At 38.4% G+C, this 17,079-nt stretch overlaps 2 protein-coding genes across 2 annotated transcripts in view; one reads left to right on the top strand and one right to left on the bottom strand.

Annotated features, from left to right (window-relative positions):
- Positions 1 to 17,079, top strand: part of LOC126969482 (uncharacterized) — a 169,343-nt gene that overhangs the window by 138,817 nt on the left and 13,447 nt on the right. The window lies entirely within an intron of this gene.
- LOC126969327 (uncharacterized) overlaps positions 3,574 to 17,079 on the bottom strand; it is a 69,348-nt gene continuing 55,842 nt past the window's right edge. Inside the window, exon 9 of the mRNA XM_050814682.1 lies at positions 3,574 to 3,616. Within this exon, the coding sequence (XP_050670639.1) occupies positions 3,574 to 3,616 (43 nt within the window). The remainder of the gene's footprint in view (positions 3,617 to 17,079) is intronic.

The following is a 17,079-nucleotide window of genomic DNA, read 5'->3' as shown; positions in this document are numbered from 1 at the left end:
AAACCAGAAAAACTAGAGATTAATGACCAGTACCTTGATTATATTATTACAATTATTATTAGTCACCTTATTATTATTAGTCACCTTATTATTATTTTTCATTATAATTTGCCCTGTGCTGCCTCGGGGCGTAAAAAGAATAGGGTAGTCCCAGGTCCAAGGGTGTCGTAAGAGGCGACTACGGGCTTTTTGAAAGTGGGAGAGTCACGCTGCTGCCTTATGACGTCAGCACAATCGGGCCAGACTCGTCCGGGTTACTTACCACACTCGCACAGAATACCGGCGTGAAGAAGTAGCGGCCTAGTGCCGCTATGTTTCGCATAGGTTAGTGTTGAGGACCGGAGGCCATTCCCCCCCCCCCCCCCCCAACAAAAGGAGGGTACCGGCTCTTGTAGAGCCGGAGAATCCCTCCCCGAGCATTCGCGCTCGGGCTGCCCCTCGTATTCTGGGGAGGGCACAGTAGCGCGTATGTCACAGGACAAACAGGGCAGCAACACCACGGCACCCCGCTCCACGCTTAATGTGGACTTTTGTAACATCCGGGGAATTCACTCCAACTTAAACGCCGTCCACCACCACCTTGAGACGGCGCAGCCGGCCTTGTGTTTCCTTACGGAGACGCTGATATCTCGACCTAGCGATACGTCATATTTAACGTACCCCGGGTACAAAATTGAGCATAATTTCATGCCTCATGCCGGGGTATGTGTGTACGTTAGGGAGGATATCTGCTGTCGCCGTCTCGGCAATTTTGAGGGTAGGGGCCTGTCTACTCTCTGGCTCCGCGTAGATTTAGAGGACCGCGTCCGCATCTATGCGTGTGTCTACAGGTCCCATAGTGGTAACGCAGAAACGGATCACCTCATGGGCTGCGTTCAAGCGGCATTTGATGACGTGCTTGCTCAGATCCCCTCCGCTGAAATCGTAGTCTTGGGTGATTTCAACGGGCACAATGCTGAATGGCTTGGATCACGTACCACAGACTACGCAGGGCGATCTGTGCATAATTTTGCATTGGCGTATGGTCTGTCCCAATTGGTTGAGTCGCCGACGCGGCTCCCGGATGTGGATAGCCACATGCCGTCCTTATTAGATCTTCTGCTGACTACACATCCCGATGGTTACCAGGTCTCTGTCGACGCCCCTCTCGGAACGTCCGACCATTGCCTGGTCAGGAGTGTAGTGCCTATCCGACGCCAACGTCGCAGACCACCAGCGACCCGCCGCGTTTGGCACTACAAGTCAGCAGATTGGGATAGGATGCGTTCCTTTTTTGCATCCTACCCTTGGGGCAGGGTTTGTTTCCTTTCAGATGATCCTAGTGCCTGCGCCGTTGCAGTAGCCGATGTGATACTGCAGGGCATGGATATTTTTATACCAAGCTCTGTAGTACCGATCGGTGGCAGATCACAGCCCTGGTTCGATGCGTCAGTTAAAGCAGCATCTGACTGCAAAAAACAGGCGTATCGAACTTGGGTTGCGGCGCTGGGCTCAAAGGATCCGAACTGCAAAGTTCTGAAGAGGAAATATAACCGTGCCTCCAGATTTTTTAAGCGGCAAATCGCCCGTGCGAAATCGAAGCACGTCGTCAAAATTGGCGAGCAGCTTTCCAGTTACCCGACCGGAACACGCAAGTTCTGGTCGTTGTCGAAAGCTGCTCTTGGTAACTTCAACCAGCCGTCCATGCCGCCGTTGCACATGAGGAATGACACCCTGGCCCATACGGCAAAAGAGAAAGCCGATCTCCTGTGCACTCTTTTTTCCTCCAACTCGACTCTTGACGACAACGGAAAAACACCGCCGACCATCCCGCGGTGTCAGAGCTCCATGCCTGAAGTACAGTTCCGACAGAAAACTGTTAGGCGAGCTCTGTTTTCGTTGGACGTCAGGAAGTCGAGCGGGCCGGATGGCATTTCTCCAATCGTGCTTAGAACGTGTGCCCCTGAGTTGACACCGGTGCTAACGCGTTTATTCCGGCACTCTTATTCAAAAGGCGTAGTCCCTGATTCATGGAAGTCAGCCCTTGTCCATCCGATCCCAAAAAAAGGAGACAGTTCGGATCCGGCAAACTACAGGCCTATTGCTATTACCTCCCTACTCTCCAAAATTATGGAGAGCATAATTAACCGCCAGCTCTTGGTATACCTTGAGGGTCACCAGTTGATCAACGACCGGCAGTACGGCTTTCGCCATGGTCGGTCGACTGGCGATCTTCTGGTATACCTAACACACAGATGGGCGGCGGCTATTGAAAGCAAGGGGGAAGGCCTGGCAGTTGGTCTGGATATAGCGAAGGCCTTTGATCGTGTATGGCACAAGGCGCTCCTCGCAAAACTTCCATCATTTGGGCTTCCCGAGAGCTTATGCAAGTGGACCTCCAGCTTCCTCACTGGGCGCAGCATACAGGTCGTTATCGACGGTTATTGCTCGAATCCCAAGCCCGTGAACGCTGGAGTGCCCCAAGGCTGTGTGCTATCTCCCACGCTGTTTCTTCTGCATATCAATGATATGTTGGACACCGCCAACATGCATTGCTATGCAGACGACAGCACTGGTGATGCCGTATACACGGGCCATGCAGGTCTCTCTCGGGAAAACGTCGACCAGTGCCGGGTGAAACTTGTGTCTTCTATCGAGTCCTCTTTCGAGAAGGTCGCGGAATAGGGTAAGTTGAACCTTGTCCAATTTAACCCCCAGAAGACTCAAGTTTGCGCGTTTACCACTAAAAAAACCCCATTTGCCGTATCACCGCTCTTTGAGAACACTTCCCTTAAAGCCTCGCCTAGTATCCGAATACTGGGTCTCGAAATCTCGAGCAATTGCCAATTCCGTGGCCATCTGGAGGGCAAAGCCAAACTGGCTTCAAAGAAACTGGGCGTCATAAATAGAGCACGGCAATACTTCAAGCCGGCCCACATTCTAGCGCTCTACAAAGCGCAGGTCCGGCCTCACATGGAGTATTGCTGTCATCTCTGGTCTGGCGCACCCCAGTATCAGCTCGATCCATTTGACCGCGTGCAACGCAGAGCAGCTCGAATTGTCGGGGACCCAGTACTCTGTGAACGGCTGGATCACTTGGCGTTGCGTAGAGACGTCGCTTCATTGTGTGTCTTCTACCGCATTTATCACGGGGAGTGTTCCGAAGAGCTGTTCAACCTGATTCCTGCCGCCAAATTTCACCTTCGCACGACACGCCACAAGTTACGATATCATCCCCACCATCTGGATGTGTGGCGGTCCTCCACAGTGCGGTTTTCAAGGAGCTTTCTTCCTCGTACCACGAAGCTGTGGAATGAGCTTCCTTGTGCGGTGTTTCCGGGACGATACGACATGGGTATCTTCAAGAAAAGCGCGTACACCTTCCTTAAAGGCCGGCAACGCTCTTGTGATTCCTCTGGTGTTGCAGGACAGTGTGGGCGGCGGTGATCACTTAACACCAGGTGACCCGTACGCTCGTTTGTCCTCCTATTCCATAAAAAAAAAAAAATATAATTCCAACACGAATGTAAATAACGCTCCCAAGTCTTCACTCAGGTGGATAGTTTGGTACCTAATTATTTGACAAAAATGAGTTTACTTTGGTACATTATATTTAATATTTGTATCAGGTTTGAATCTACAACGAATAATAATCATTAAAAATAAAGAACAAATACAGTGGCATTCCTGATACAATAATAAACTTGTAAACGAGATATATTTGATAAAAATAAACTGTTTTGTTAAAAAAAGGGCACTTGATTTATTCGAGTACAACTTTTTGATACAACAAAATAAAATATATATTATTTAATACTGTACAACACTTGTTTGGTAACTAACTACATCTTAATTTATTTTATTTTCTCGCTCAGCTCAGCTATTTTGGCGCCAAACCCTGCGCGACCACTTGAGACGCTATAGCCACTTGTGTTTACATTAGCCGAGGTATCATTATGCGGTTTATGTTATGGGTTGCTAGATACACAAGCTTAGTTATTGTAAACATAAAAGGTGATATTTTCTGGTAGATTCAAACAAACAAAAATGGCCGCCGCCAGCTGTATTCAAATGTATATTAAAAATTAATACGCTTTGTCTTCAAAAGCGTTGCGTTTTGTCTTAAGGCTCTTAGAGCCAAGAGCAATTAATAATACACCCGGTAAAAAATTCTCTCTGGTGTTTTTGTTATTAGGGATTCGAAGATATTGGCATTGTTTGACGGCTGTCTTGCCGTGTCCACTTGGATACGGTAGCATATGACCATAGAAACGCTTGCCGTCTACACTTGTCCACGGGAGGTTATGAGAGGTGAGGTGAGATTAAACGTAACAAGCAATAAAATAAAAAAGAAATTATATCAAGTGTATCCTTCACTGGCTGAAATAACTGCAGCAAATTTTTGTGATATGCTTTGGACGAGGTTTTATAAGGCTTGTTCTATCTTAAGCTAATAGAATCGTGTAAATTAAATGCCCAGAAACTTAATAAATCAATGTAATTCAAAAAATGATGTGAATTGTACAATTATAGTAGATCAAGTGACATGAGTACAGTTTGAGGGTGACAGATTACATGACAGATGTATGAAGAATCTTCAAGCGCCTGATGCGGGTGACGGCAATGTTCCCGCGATGGTGTTTTGGCGTAATATTTGTGCAGGCGTTAAGTCGAACAAGGCTTCTTCCTATTTGGCTGTAATAGCAAATATTTTAAGCTCTCGGATATTCTGTGTCTGTGTGTGCAGCTCACACATCGGTTTTACAAAGGCCAATAAATAAAACTTATGTCTACTAGCACACTCATGAGTCCGTGGTACACGTTAAGGCTACACAGTTATTTTAATTCATAAGTCCTTGTACAGCCCGATGTACACGGGTATATCCGGGGTCACTGACATATATTTTGATATTCATATTATTTATCCATACCCTATAGATTGACGTGCGCTGATTCCAATGAGCCCAAACACCACACCTCTGCTGTAATTTGGCGAGTAGTTGGGCTATCTGAATTTTCCAGGTTTTGCTTCAGCATCAGGTCAAGGTTATCATGATCATGCAATATCATTGAAGTAGCATAGTGCTAAATTTTATATCTATCAGATCTATGAATGTTGGTCGGCCTCTCCTTAGCAAGAAAAGAGCTGATGAATCACGAAAACACTCTGGATCAGTTCACCTTTCTAGCAAAATAAATTAACCCAAAATAGGTTTCTCCATTTGGGAGCTACGATGACACAGGCAGACAAGATCACACACACACATACGTTAGAACTTAACGCACCTAATTTCTCGCCGGGGGTGAAGAAGTATTTTTTTCGAAATATAAGTTAAGGAGGGTAAAAATGGTAATCGAAAGAATAATTAGATATAAGTGCCTAAATGATTTAAAATTTTGAAGAAGCATCTTCTTTACTAAGAGTGCGAATTCCACCCGGAGAAAGTCGCGCGCACCAGCTAGTTACTGTTACGTTTATAGCATGTGAATGCATATAAAACCTCTTTTGCCATAGTTGCACAGAAAAGTTTTGGGTGCCCGTTTTTTTCTTGCAAATGGATTTAGTTGTATCTAGCTAAAGGGGAATATCGATCGTCTGCAGATTTAAGTTACCAACTACTTATATCAAATAAATATAACACCAGAAGGATTGTCACATATACAATGATATAGCGTGGTGAGTGATCTCATGTATGAAAAATATGTATTTCAATTAAAATTGCAATATAAATTGTTGGGAAGCATTGAATAAATCACTCAATGTTACTCAACAGAGTAGCATTGAATAACTCTTGCTGTCCAATACAACATTGACACATTTAAAAGTACGGATAGTTCAATAAACTGATTTTTCTATAGTTTATGCCTTCTCTCTACTATCGGCGATGATCGTTACTTGTATGATCGGCAAGCTAATCGTCCACACGATCGTCCGTAATCATTTACTAAGCGGCAGTCAATCAAATTTATGGACATAATGGATTTAATGTCATTATAGGTGTTATTAATAATATTGGTGAGCGATTATAAACCTCATAGTAACGATAAATATCTGAGTACCTACCTACTTACCTATTTTTTTTGTTTGGGATTCCATATTTCTGGGTAGTTCTGATAAAATTCTATGAATTTAAACACGATCGTGCACGGGTGTAATCGCCGATTATAAAGAGGCGCCATAAGTTTGGTAAGATTTTAATTTTCATGTAAAAAGTTTACTTGAGTCAATATCAGTCCGTCGTTCTGTGTGTACGCGACCGTTGTGCCGCCACAATATTTTCGTTTAAATACTTCGTTTTCTTCGTTTTCATATATGATATGATGTCAATCAGAGGAAAATATTAGTGAAAAGAAAATAAAACAAAAACATCTGTTAATTTATAATATATTATATACTAATGCTCTGATCGCTTAACAAAATAAATACATTTGAGTAAAAAAACATGTACTTTGGTAAAATGAGATAATAACATACATACATATATTATCTGTTAATATACAGTTGACATAAAATTCCGAACTATACAAGCAAGCAATTGTATAGAATACCATAGAACGAGTCTTGAACACGCAGGCGATTTATTTTATTTTAGCTGTTCGTGTTTGCCAACATTTTTCGGATAGATACTCAAAACCGAATCCTTGGAATATAATTTAATTTAAACAATTTTGAAGATATTGATAGTCCAAGACTCGTAGTTTTAAAGAGGTGCTACTACATTTAATATAATATTATATTAGTAATGTAATTGAGCTAGGCCGTCACATATATCACCAGATCAAAGCTGCCTTATGATAAATTGTGTTAGAATTGAGTATTAACATTGGGTTGGTGTGTATACACGACAAAGCTGAAAGCACGAATGTTGCTGGCATATCAGTGCGAGTGAGACGCGAGATCAACAATACCGTTCCCACGTTTTATGACAGCGCGTTCCGTGAGCTTTTGGTGTAAAATATTAGATCGAGTTACTTCGATAAGTCTTATGAATTAAAATACAATTCCGTAGTACGGCAGCCACATTTCATTCAAGAGTGTAAAAAGTCAAAAACAAATATATTAAGACGAAAACATTAGTGGCTTATTTCATAACATAATATAGAACATGTTCATATAAAATGTTCTCGATTGTTTTTTTTTTAAACTAAATCATTATTTTATTCAAATAATAAATTATGTTATTTGTATACCACATTTTTTATCATCAAACTACAACGGCTGAACCATACAGGCCGCAAGCAGAAGCCTATAATATAGGCGGAAAAACTGAGATGGTCCGACACAGATTATTTCCTTCCAAATCACTTTTCATAACTGCGTTATGATTAAGTTTTGGGAGAGGAAATAGGAAGGAATGAAACCCTTATTTTCAAGTTTTCTCCAATAATTTTTGTCTGGCACATGAACAAATATACTATTACTAACGTTACCTCATAATCGATAACTCAACATACACACAATTGTATAAAACAACACAACACGTTTCTCGTTCAAATGAAGGAGACGTAAATTACGTCACCTCTATTCATAACTATCTTCCATTTATCTTCTATCGCCTATATTCGCACAGGGTGGGGTTCATACAGGTACTGCATACAATATAGTATGCTGATAGGTATGTACTGTAAAACATATCATTATCGCTTATACAAATCTATGCTGAATATACAAGAAAAATGAGTAAATAGCTTAAAGTAATCAACTGAAATGAGGAACGAAAGCATGAAACACGGAACCTACAAAGACAGCTACACATCTAGAAAGCGAAAAGACTTCACACTCGTTTATGAGTGAATGTATGTCCGTTCTGATAGCTACATGTAACAAGGTTTGGCTGACCATCTCAATTTGGATGGTTACTCTAAGAATAAATTACTACTTAATTTATTAGTCTATCTAAAGCTGTGCAGTCGTGGTTCCTATTTCAAAATAACGAAATTATTTACTCATTATTAAATTATTACAAAAAATAAATACAAATTTGAATTTGTAAATCACATGTAATATTTTTTACGATTTTTGTGAGTATTTGTAATAGTAGTTACTTACAATTTTATATAAAACATACAAGAGACATTACCATCTCACACAGGCTCGTACACGCCGTGAGCGCGTTCGGAAAGAGGCACAAATCCTTCGAAATTATCTTTCCCAAGAACAGAATTTATGCTAAACTTAATTTATGAAACACAATCATTAATATAAACACTGAGGGCCTTACAAATAAACTGGATAAAAAGTTACAGATGAGCATAAACCAAGAATATGCATAATGCTGACTATATCGCTGTCAATACAATGATAATTCTGAAGTTTTCCGAATGTCAAGCAGCCTTGCAAATAAACGCGGGAAACGTTATACGTCCGAATAAACCAATTGTTTGCGCCATATTTCATGTTTCAAGAACTTGAAACTGTCAGTGTTGACGTTAGGTGTCAAGTTCTCGTTACCTCTCGTTACCACTGGCCACTTCCTCACCCCTCCTACCGCACCCGTTCCCTCTACCCCTGTCATTGTGTCCCCCGGGAGCTGAAGAGCATCAGTATTTACCAGATCAGTTCCCTCCATCCCTGTATATCTTTCCTCATCCGCACACCCACCAATTGAAAGCATAATGTCTATTTGTAAACATTTTGCATATTCTCGTAGATGAATCGAGTTGGATATTAATTCAAACATTAAAGGTAACAGAACAGTATACAAGTGAGCGTAAAGTAAAATATTTAAGTCAAACACCTCAGCCCTCATTTCACCAATGACACTTCATACCGAGTTTAATAAAACTCAGTTTTACATAAACGAGTCGAAATGCCAGTCTTGGTCTCGATAAATAACTTATGAGCGTTTACGTAAACTAAGTTTACATATCATACAACAATAGAATGTACCATATACCTGTCAAAACAAAATCAAGATTGTCAAACGTCAATGGTTCTATTACGGTAACGACAGTGACAGCTCTTAAACGCGATCAATTTGAATGTCCGTAATTCGGCCGTCAGCATTTAAACGCGTTAAGGCTATAAGTGCGGTAGGTTTGTGTTGGTGAAATCCTAATTGAATCGGTAAACTCCTTAACAGGCGTAAGCTTAGATCAGTGTTTTAATCGCGTTCTACTTTAATGGTAAAATTTTACCTGACACTCGATTCTCCTTACCTCTGCCCTCTGAAAACTTATCTTTACGGCTTACTAAACCACGATTTAAGCCTTCTAATATTTAATCTTAAAGCAATTTTTGACATACATACAAGGCGTTTTAAAATGGCGTTCTAATATACCACAGAAATAATGGTCAAACATAACATAAATAATAAAATGCAAGTCACTTAATTCTATATAAACAAAATAAATACAAATTTTGCACTTTGCTATACACATTCAAATAAAATAATTTATTTTATCCTCTTTGAAAGATTTTGAACTTAATATTTCTTAATGTAAATTGCAACTTGTTAGTTTTTTTTTAAAGAAATATTCATTTAATTAATTTAACAGCTATTAGTACCACAATATTAAGGCCAATAAGACTGCATTCGTTGATGCGTAATTAGATAATAAACATTTTCGCTTTAGTCTAGATATTTGCAAATCAGTCGTGATACACAATTTTAGAGCAAGGATTTAATTATAATGATGAATCATATTAGTGTCGGAGACGACGTAGCCTACTACATCTCACCACTCACGGTGAAACCATAGACTTACTGAATGTACTAGCCTATAGACGAGGCGTGACCACATTGATTTGTCAATGTGTGTGTTAGCTAGTTAGCAGTAACAATAGATCCGCTTTCCTTTTTAGAGTTTAGTAGCCAAATGGCCAAAAACGGATCCCTTATGAATTCGTCATGTCTCTGTCTGTCCGTCCGTATGTCACAGCCACTTTTTTCCTAAACTATAAGAACTATATTTATGAAACTTGGTAAGTAGTTGTATTCTGTGAACCGCATTAAGATTTTCACACAAAAATAGAAAAAAAAAAACAATAAATGTTGGGGGTTCCCCCATACTTCGAACTTATACTTATATTATATTACTTGCTACTTCATGGGCGAGTCCAACTCACACTTGGCCACTTTTTTCTATCTTGCTGTATCTGCGTTAGAGATGTTCTACTTCTCCCGCAAGCTTTGTCTATACGCTAAGTATATTGTAACTCTATGGTTTTAACATCATTAATAAAAAACCGTATCTGTCAGATCTAAGATGAGTATCGAATTGAAATATCTGATAATGTTAACGATTCTTAGCAAATACGAAAACGTTTTATAAGATCAACGATAAATTAGATGTAATACTAATTTAATAATATGCGTTTTTAATTTATTAATTTCTCTATAGTATTTGATAATGACACACATTGCCAAAATGAAACATTAAAAAGTAAAAAGGTAGGCATTGATAAAAATAATACTGTGGTTAATTATGTAAGACTGTCTATTTCGTCGGTGCAAAAATAATATAAATAATAATCTCATCATAATACCATTTGTCATATTGGCTCATTTTAAAACTAAATACAGCTAAGGCAACAATAATTGCAAAAGTAAATAATTTTAATAAAACATAACATATACCTAACCATCCGGACATCCAAACAAAAGTCAATTTAAAAAGTTTTTTAAATTTATTTTTGTTTCTCGTTCTGCGACAGTAAATAATACTTCAATTGTTATTGAATATTAAATTGTTATTGAAGTATTATTTATTGTTACAGTAACTATTGTAAAATGCGTTATAGGATTTATTGTATGAGACTCGCTCAATCCTGTGGACAAACTGTGTAAACAGTTTTACAGGACTTTGTATTAGTTAAGAAGACACTGTATGTTTATAATAATAATAATAAAGAGAGCAGAATATCTGTAATTATAATTCACAGTTGAGTCATTTTTAATTCTATTATTTATGTAATAGGAATACCGTCTTAATTAACAACGCTGATATCTCACATTCTCTAAAATTACAGCGTATTTACTATTATATGCCACTCGATACTGTCTTCTGTGTGGTATGTACTGTGTTATGTACCCCACCCATTTGTACCACTAATAACGCATAAATAAGTGTGTGATTTAACTTACGTATCATTTTCATGATAAATAAAATTGGAACTGTAATCACGTTTCACAAATTGTAAGCATTAAACGAATTTAAATTATTTAAAATGTTTCGTTCAGTCATTTAATGCTACAATAAGGTATACAAACTAAAAACGAATTTGATACCGACATTATATAAAACCTGGAAAGTATTCCCTTCTCACTCACTCTCACTCAGAAGTATATCTATGAGACTCCTATATCTATGACGCTGTATTTTATCCTAGTATGTCAAATTTTAATTGACAATAGTTCATATTTGTTTCGTTGTCTTTATAAAGTGAACTTATATTCGGGTTAATTCATTAGGCTGTAAAACTAAAATTTGGTAATTCGTCAATCTCTGTGCTTGCAAACTACACCCACACTCTCTTAGTGCATAAATGTAATATTGAGTTCATCATTAATCAAAATAATTAAATGCGCCTTACTTATTTACATTCCGATATCCGAATATTTTTATAATATCATAACCCGAATTAAAATCCCACCTTTCCTACATGCATCTCCATGAGCTAATTCCAGTTTAGCTGTGTTAATTTAAAACACCCATTTAGGCGAAATAGCTCTTGATATAAAATTACACCTTATACCTATAAGCGTATGCACTATATTTAAATGATTCTAACATTATGCGTCATGAACACTGTCGAAATAGGAACTGAGGACCGCCATCTTGTTTTAGTTTTGACAGTTCTATAGCATTAGAAATTTGAGGAAGTTAGGCTTAGGCCGCACTATGGTTTTTTCCTGAGAGCGGTTAACCCTTCTAACCGTTCGAAACGCACATACTACGACTATAAACCGCGAAACAACTCGCGATTTTCACAGTTTGAAGATGGATTTCAAAAGAACAGTTTGATACTAAGGAATAAAAGAAATAGACGTTAACGAAAATTTCGCAAATATTGGGTCCTTCCACTGACTAGCCGAAGATTAGAGAAAGGTTTCTTCCATAATAAAACTTTAAGGTTCTCTTAAAGTTTTATTATGGATCATGGTCCAGATAAATTTTTCAATTACTATCGGGTGTCAGTAGCCAGTTTCAATAAAATTTCTCACAATGTGCGACCATACATGACCTGCGGTTATAAGTTGTATAAATTACAAATTTTGCGGTGGTTTTTTCTTCGCGACAATTTTGTCACATATCACGGTTTTAAAATCAGTCGAGGGAAAAAACCGCAAATGCGGCCGCTTGTATTTGTTTGCTTGTTTCATAAACTCACACGGTTAAAAACCGCTGCGGTTTAACCGTAGTGAGGCCTAGGCCTTACAAATTATATTTGAAATGTTATCTGTTATAAGTTCGCGCTACCTCGCGGGTCGCGAACCTAAAACACTAGACTTTATAGCACAAAAATATTGCAGAAAATTAACAAAAAATGTATTTCATTGTGAAATCACTCGTCTTAGATCCAACGGGATTAAGGAATATTTCCCCATTTGATAGCCAATTGTGTAAATAGGATCATGTTTAATTTTTAACTATCTTTATTTTTATTTCTCTTATTAAATAAATCTTGTATGTGACCGAAGGAAACTAAAAATATAAATATAAAATAGCTTAATTTTATCTTATTTCCATTGAATAGAGTTCTTTTATTGGATCTCTTGAGATAGGTACTATCGACAAAATTGAATCCTAACTGAGCCTTTGTCATTTTCCTTCAGTCATAACTAACAAGTAGGTCGAGATTCGCTTGATTATACATTTCCTAACATTTTATTAGACACTGCCAGTCCACCAATTGTGATACACTTTTTTTCGTGCAAATATAAACCTGACTATTTTTATAATTCTCAAAGAATATTCCGTATATTAGTGGGTCTTGAATCAATTTTGTCGATGGTACCATCGTACCACATACCACAAGTGATAACATAAGTATATTACAGCCACTGTAAAATACTTATTGAGCTAAAAGTGTGACCGTTGAGTTTCTTGTATGTTATTTTTACGACCTGTACTTTTTCCGAACATAAATATGGAAATATAGCATAATATAGCATAGTTTTTAAGCCTATTTGAATAAGGGACTCTCGTCCCTTATTTTTATAAAAAAAAGACAAGCAGGACGTTCAAGTGATGGTAATTGATACGCCCTGCCCATTACAATGTAGTACTGAAGAATTCTGAGCGGCACTACAATTACGCTCGTCAACTTGAGACGTAAGATGTTAAAGTCACATTTGCCCAGTAATTTCACTAGCTACGGCGCCCTTCAGACCGGAACACAGTAATGTTGACTAAATCTGTTAACTGCATCACGGCAGAAATAGGCGCCGCGCCGTTGTGGTACCCATAATATAGCCAGCATCCTGTGTAAAGGAGCCTCCCACTGGTATAAATTTATTTGACTTACAAAAGGACACAATTCAGTCTGAAACCATATAAATGTACACTCAGTTCCTATTCGTCCAACAGCATCCACTGAACTATAAATATATAATTCTCATATAAAGCGACTTGAATTCGTATTAATTATTAAAATATATTTACATAATCTGTCGGATTACACTATAGTGTCTGTCATGTTTTTAACATCAAAGGTAGGTAAGGAACCTTAAACTCTGTAGATTCTGTTTTGTTCTGTTGAACTCGTGTTTATTATATTAAAGTGAATTGCAATGAAATCAATAAATATCATTACAAAGGCATATAGGCTAGTTAATAAGTTTGAAAACGTGTTAATCTTAGTAAAGCTTCTAACATATGAGCGATGATGTCACATTTAGTTTTTAGTAAATAACTCAATAACTATTAATATTAAACAAATGAAATGTCCAATAGAAACTTCCATTACACGAAACTTTGTCTTTTTTATTCATACCACTAAAGACAGTGTTCCACATGAAGTAATTTTTTTAGTACCTAATAGATATTAATTTTTTTTTTAGTAAATTATGGTATCATCCAGACACGTGAAAGAATAAATCCCCGTGGGAAAAAAATTACGTTAATTTTGTCAAATAGTAATACTGTTGTTAAGTTTTTTACAATTTTTTTTTTCAATATTTGTTATCTTCAATACCTTTTTTTTTTAGGAAAATAAGGGACGAGACGAGCAGGACGTTGAGTTCATGGTAATTGATACGCCCTGCCCATTACAATGCAGTACCGCTCAGGATTATATTGAAAAACCCAAAAATTCTGAGCGGCACTACAATTGCGCTTGTCATCTTGAGACATCACAGTCACAAGATGTTAAAAATAATAAAGTTAATAATACACCTATTTTTTTCAAAATTCCGTATTTTTTTCAACTTAATTTGTTAATAATTGCAATTTTTATGTGCCAATAATTCCAGCTTAGCCGTCGCTCATATTTTAACGAGCTTTTTAAAAAATTAACACGATTTTCAACTTGTTGACTCGCCTAATACTGAATAATAATAATAATAAATTATTATTTAAAATTACGCAATATTTGTTTGATGAGGGCGACCGCCTCAACCCATAATTGAACAAGAGCGAGTTTATCTTTCGGTGCTCTTTTGACGCTCTCACACCATACAATCGAAGTTGCTTGTATCGGAGGTAATTTAATATATTTCTTATGTCTTACTTCGTATTCAATTTTCATTCGTAAGTTCGCTTAATTCGCCCGAAATTGTTTTACCTGTCGTCTAGTGAGCTCTCGGTGTCAATATAAATGGCGTAACCGGTCGAGTTATTCCAGTATCTATTTGTGATTCGATGTGTGTATATGTAGTTTGTTAATAACTTGTTATTTTTAAAGTGACATCCTTGATTTCTGGGATTAATTAAATTAGATTTGTAGCCAAAATTTATGTACGTTGCGGGACTCGAATCCGCGACCTCTCGGATTCCGTTCGAGCACTCCTCCTCTAACGGCCGTTTTCACCAATGTATCTCTAGTTGCGGATACATTGCTATCACCGTTTAATGACAAGATCTAATCTACCCAAAGTTATGTCCAATATAGTTGGTTATTAGTTATAGTCCAATGCTATCAGTCGATACTAAAATGTAAGCGTATATGGATAGATTTTTCTACCTCTAGTAAATAAAATTTGAAAAACAAAATTTTATGAACGATGCGGGATTCGAACCCACGACCTCCGGCGTTCCGTGCCGGTGCTCTAACCAACTGAGCTAACCGTTCGAGTACCGCCTCGTTATAAAATTCTGTTTGCTTTGTTCAACTCTCAAGTTGTGGCTTCATCTACAGGATCCACTTTACAGTTGATAACCAGCTCAACCCCAATATTTGCATATTAGGAAATTGACTTGAGATGTCGCTCTTGTAAATCTAAACAATATGTTATGTTTTTTTAAAGTGGTTATCACTTCTAGGATCACTTTAAACTTTATCACTTTTAAAAAAACATAACATTTTGTTTACCTCTAGTAAGTTATTGTAGTTATTGAAAACGGCCGTGAGCCAACCGCTCGCGTGACGTATCGTTCGTTGGTGTGTTGCGTGGTGACGTCACACCGAGGTGCCGACGTGTCTGTCCCGCTCGCGGTCGGTGTCGAGCGTGACGTCCTCGGGGCTGGCCAGGTCGGCTCTCAGCCGCACGCCCCGTCCCGTCAGGGTCCAGCGACACGCGGCCACGCCCGATATCCTACGAACAACACGCGACTTGAAACAATCTGTCATCAAATAGGCTTCAACTTAGGCGCTGGATCCATTATCATCGGCCTAGCGATAATAATAATATTGACACACTTTTCACACAAATTATCTTGTCCCAAGTTAAGCATGTATAGCCTGTGTTATGGGTTACAAGACAATGATATATTTAATACAATATACTTAGTTAAACTAGCTGTTTTAATGTTAGCAGTAAGCTTTCAGAATCTTTTAGAGGATTCAAATTCTGGGTATAGATAAAGTCTTGTATGCAACTGTTGATAATTAGGTATTAAAACACTCATGTGATACTATTATCACATAACAACCCACATTCGTGTTTAAATACTCCTTATTACACAACAGTTGCATAAATAACTAATGTATGCCATTAGTTAATATAAAGCGTGCCTGACTGGTTACAATTTGTCAATCAAAATAAATTACTATGTGGTAGATGATAGCCATGAGATTGTATTGTTTGCTGATAATACTTCACTAATTTTTAAAGTGAAGCGACGTGCAGATATTGATGACGAGGTAAACAATGCACTCTCAAAGATAGTGCGTTGGTTTGAGTCGAACAATCTGCACTTAAACAGCAAAAAAACAAAGTGTTTACGGTTCATTACACCAAACACAGCGGAGGTACAAACCAACGTACTTATAAATGACCAGAGATTGGAACTTGTGGACACTACAGTCTTCTTGGGTATCAGTTCGATTCAGGCAGGCAACGCGAGCACACGTGCCGCGTTCTCTGTCCTCCTTCGAATATTTCTATTACCTGCGTTATCGCACTATCTGCTCAGGCCACCTGGGCTAGCTATTGTTATCGTGCGCTATTGTTCGGGACTCTTTGAGTCTCGCACCTGTTACGTTCCTTCGCGGAACGTAGCTTAGTGATTATAAGTGTTAATTACCCGGTTTTACGATCGTGTTAGTTAGCACCTGTGCTGTGTTTCGCGATTCTGCACGCTAATCGTGTGTGTTGTGAGTGTTGCAGATCGTGCCGTGTGTGTCTTCTCCGTGGGGGCCTGCACAGCGTACATCGGGGTTCCGGCCCAGCCAGTCTACATCCAGCAAAGCTAAGTCTTAGGCTTAATTATTATTATTAATTTCTTTTAATTTTGCATACTTTATTATTATTAATAGTATTTTATTAATGTGCAAGTGCACAACTAAACTATAGTTGTCCACTTTATCATTATATTCCCCCTCTGCCTGACTCGGGCAGCGGGGGTTGTCACCTGCTTAACTTTTAATAACAACCATGGCTTCACCAATGGTTGCCGACGAGGGCCTTCTAAGCGCCCTGCTAGATAAGCTATTTACGGAGAAGATCGCTCCGTTAATTAAGGAAACGATAGATATCCAGACAGCGAAATCCAAAT

The sequence above is a fragment of the Leptidea sinapis genome, chromosome 18, assembly GCF_905404315.1.
Source record: "Leptidea sinapis chromosome 18, ilLepSina1.1, whole genome shotgun sequence".
In the NCBI taxonomy this organism is placed as follows: domain Eukaryota; kingdom Metazoa; phylum Arthropoda; class Insecta; order Lepidoptera; family Pieridae; genus Leptidea; species Leptidea sinapis.
This window is presented reverse-complemented; position numbering and strand designations above follow the sequence as displayed.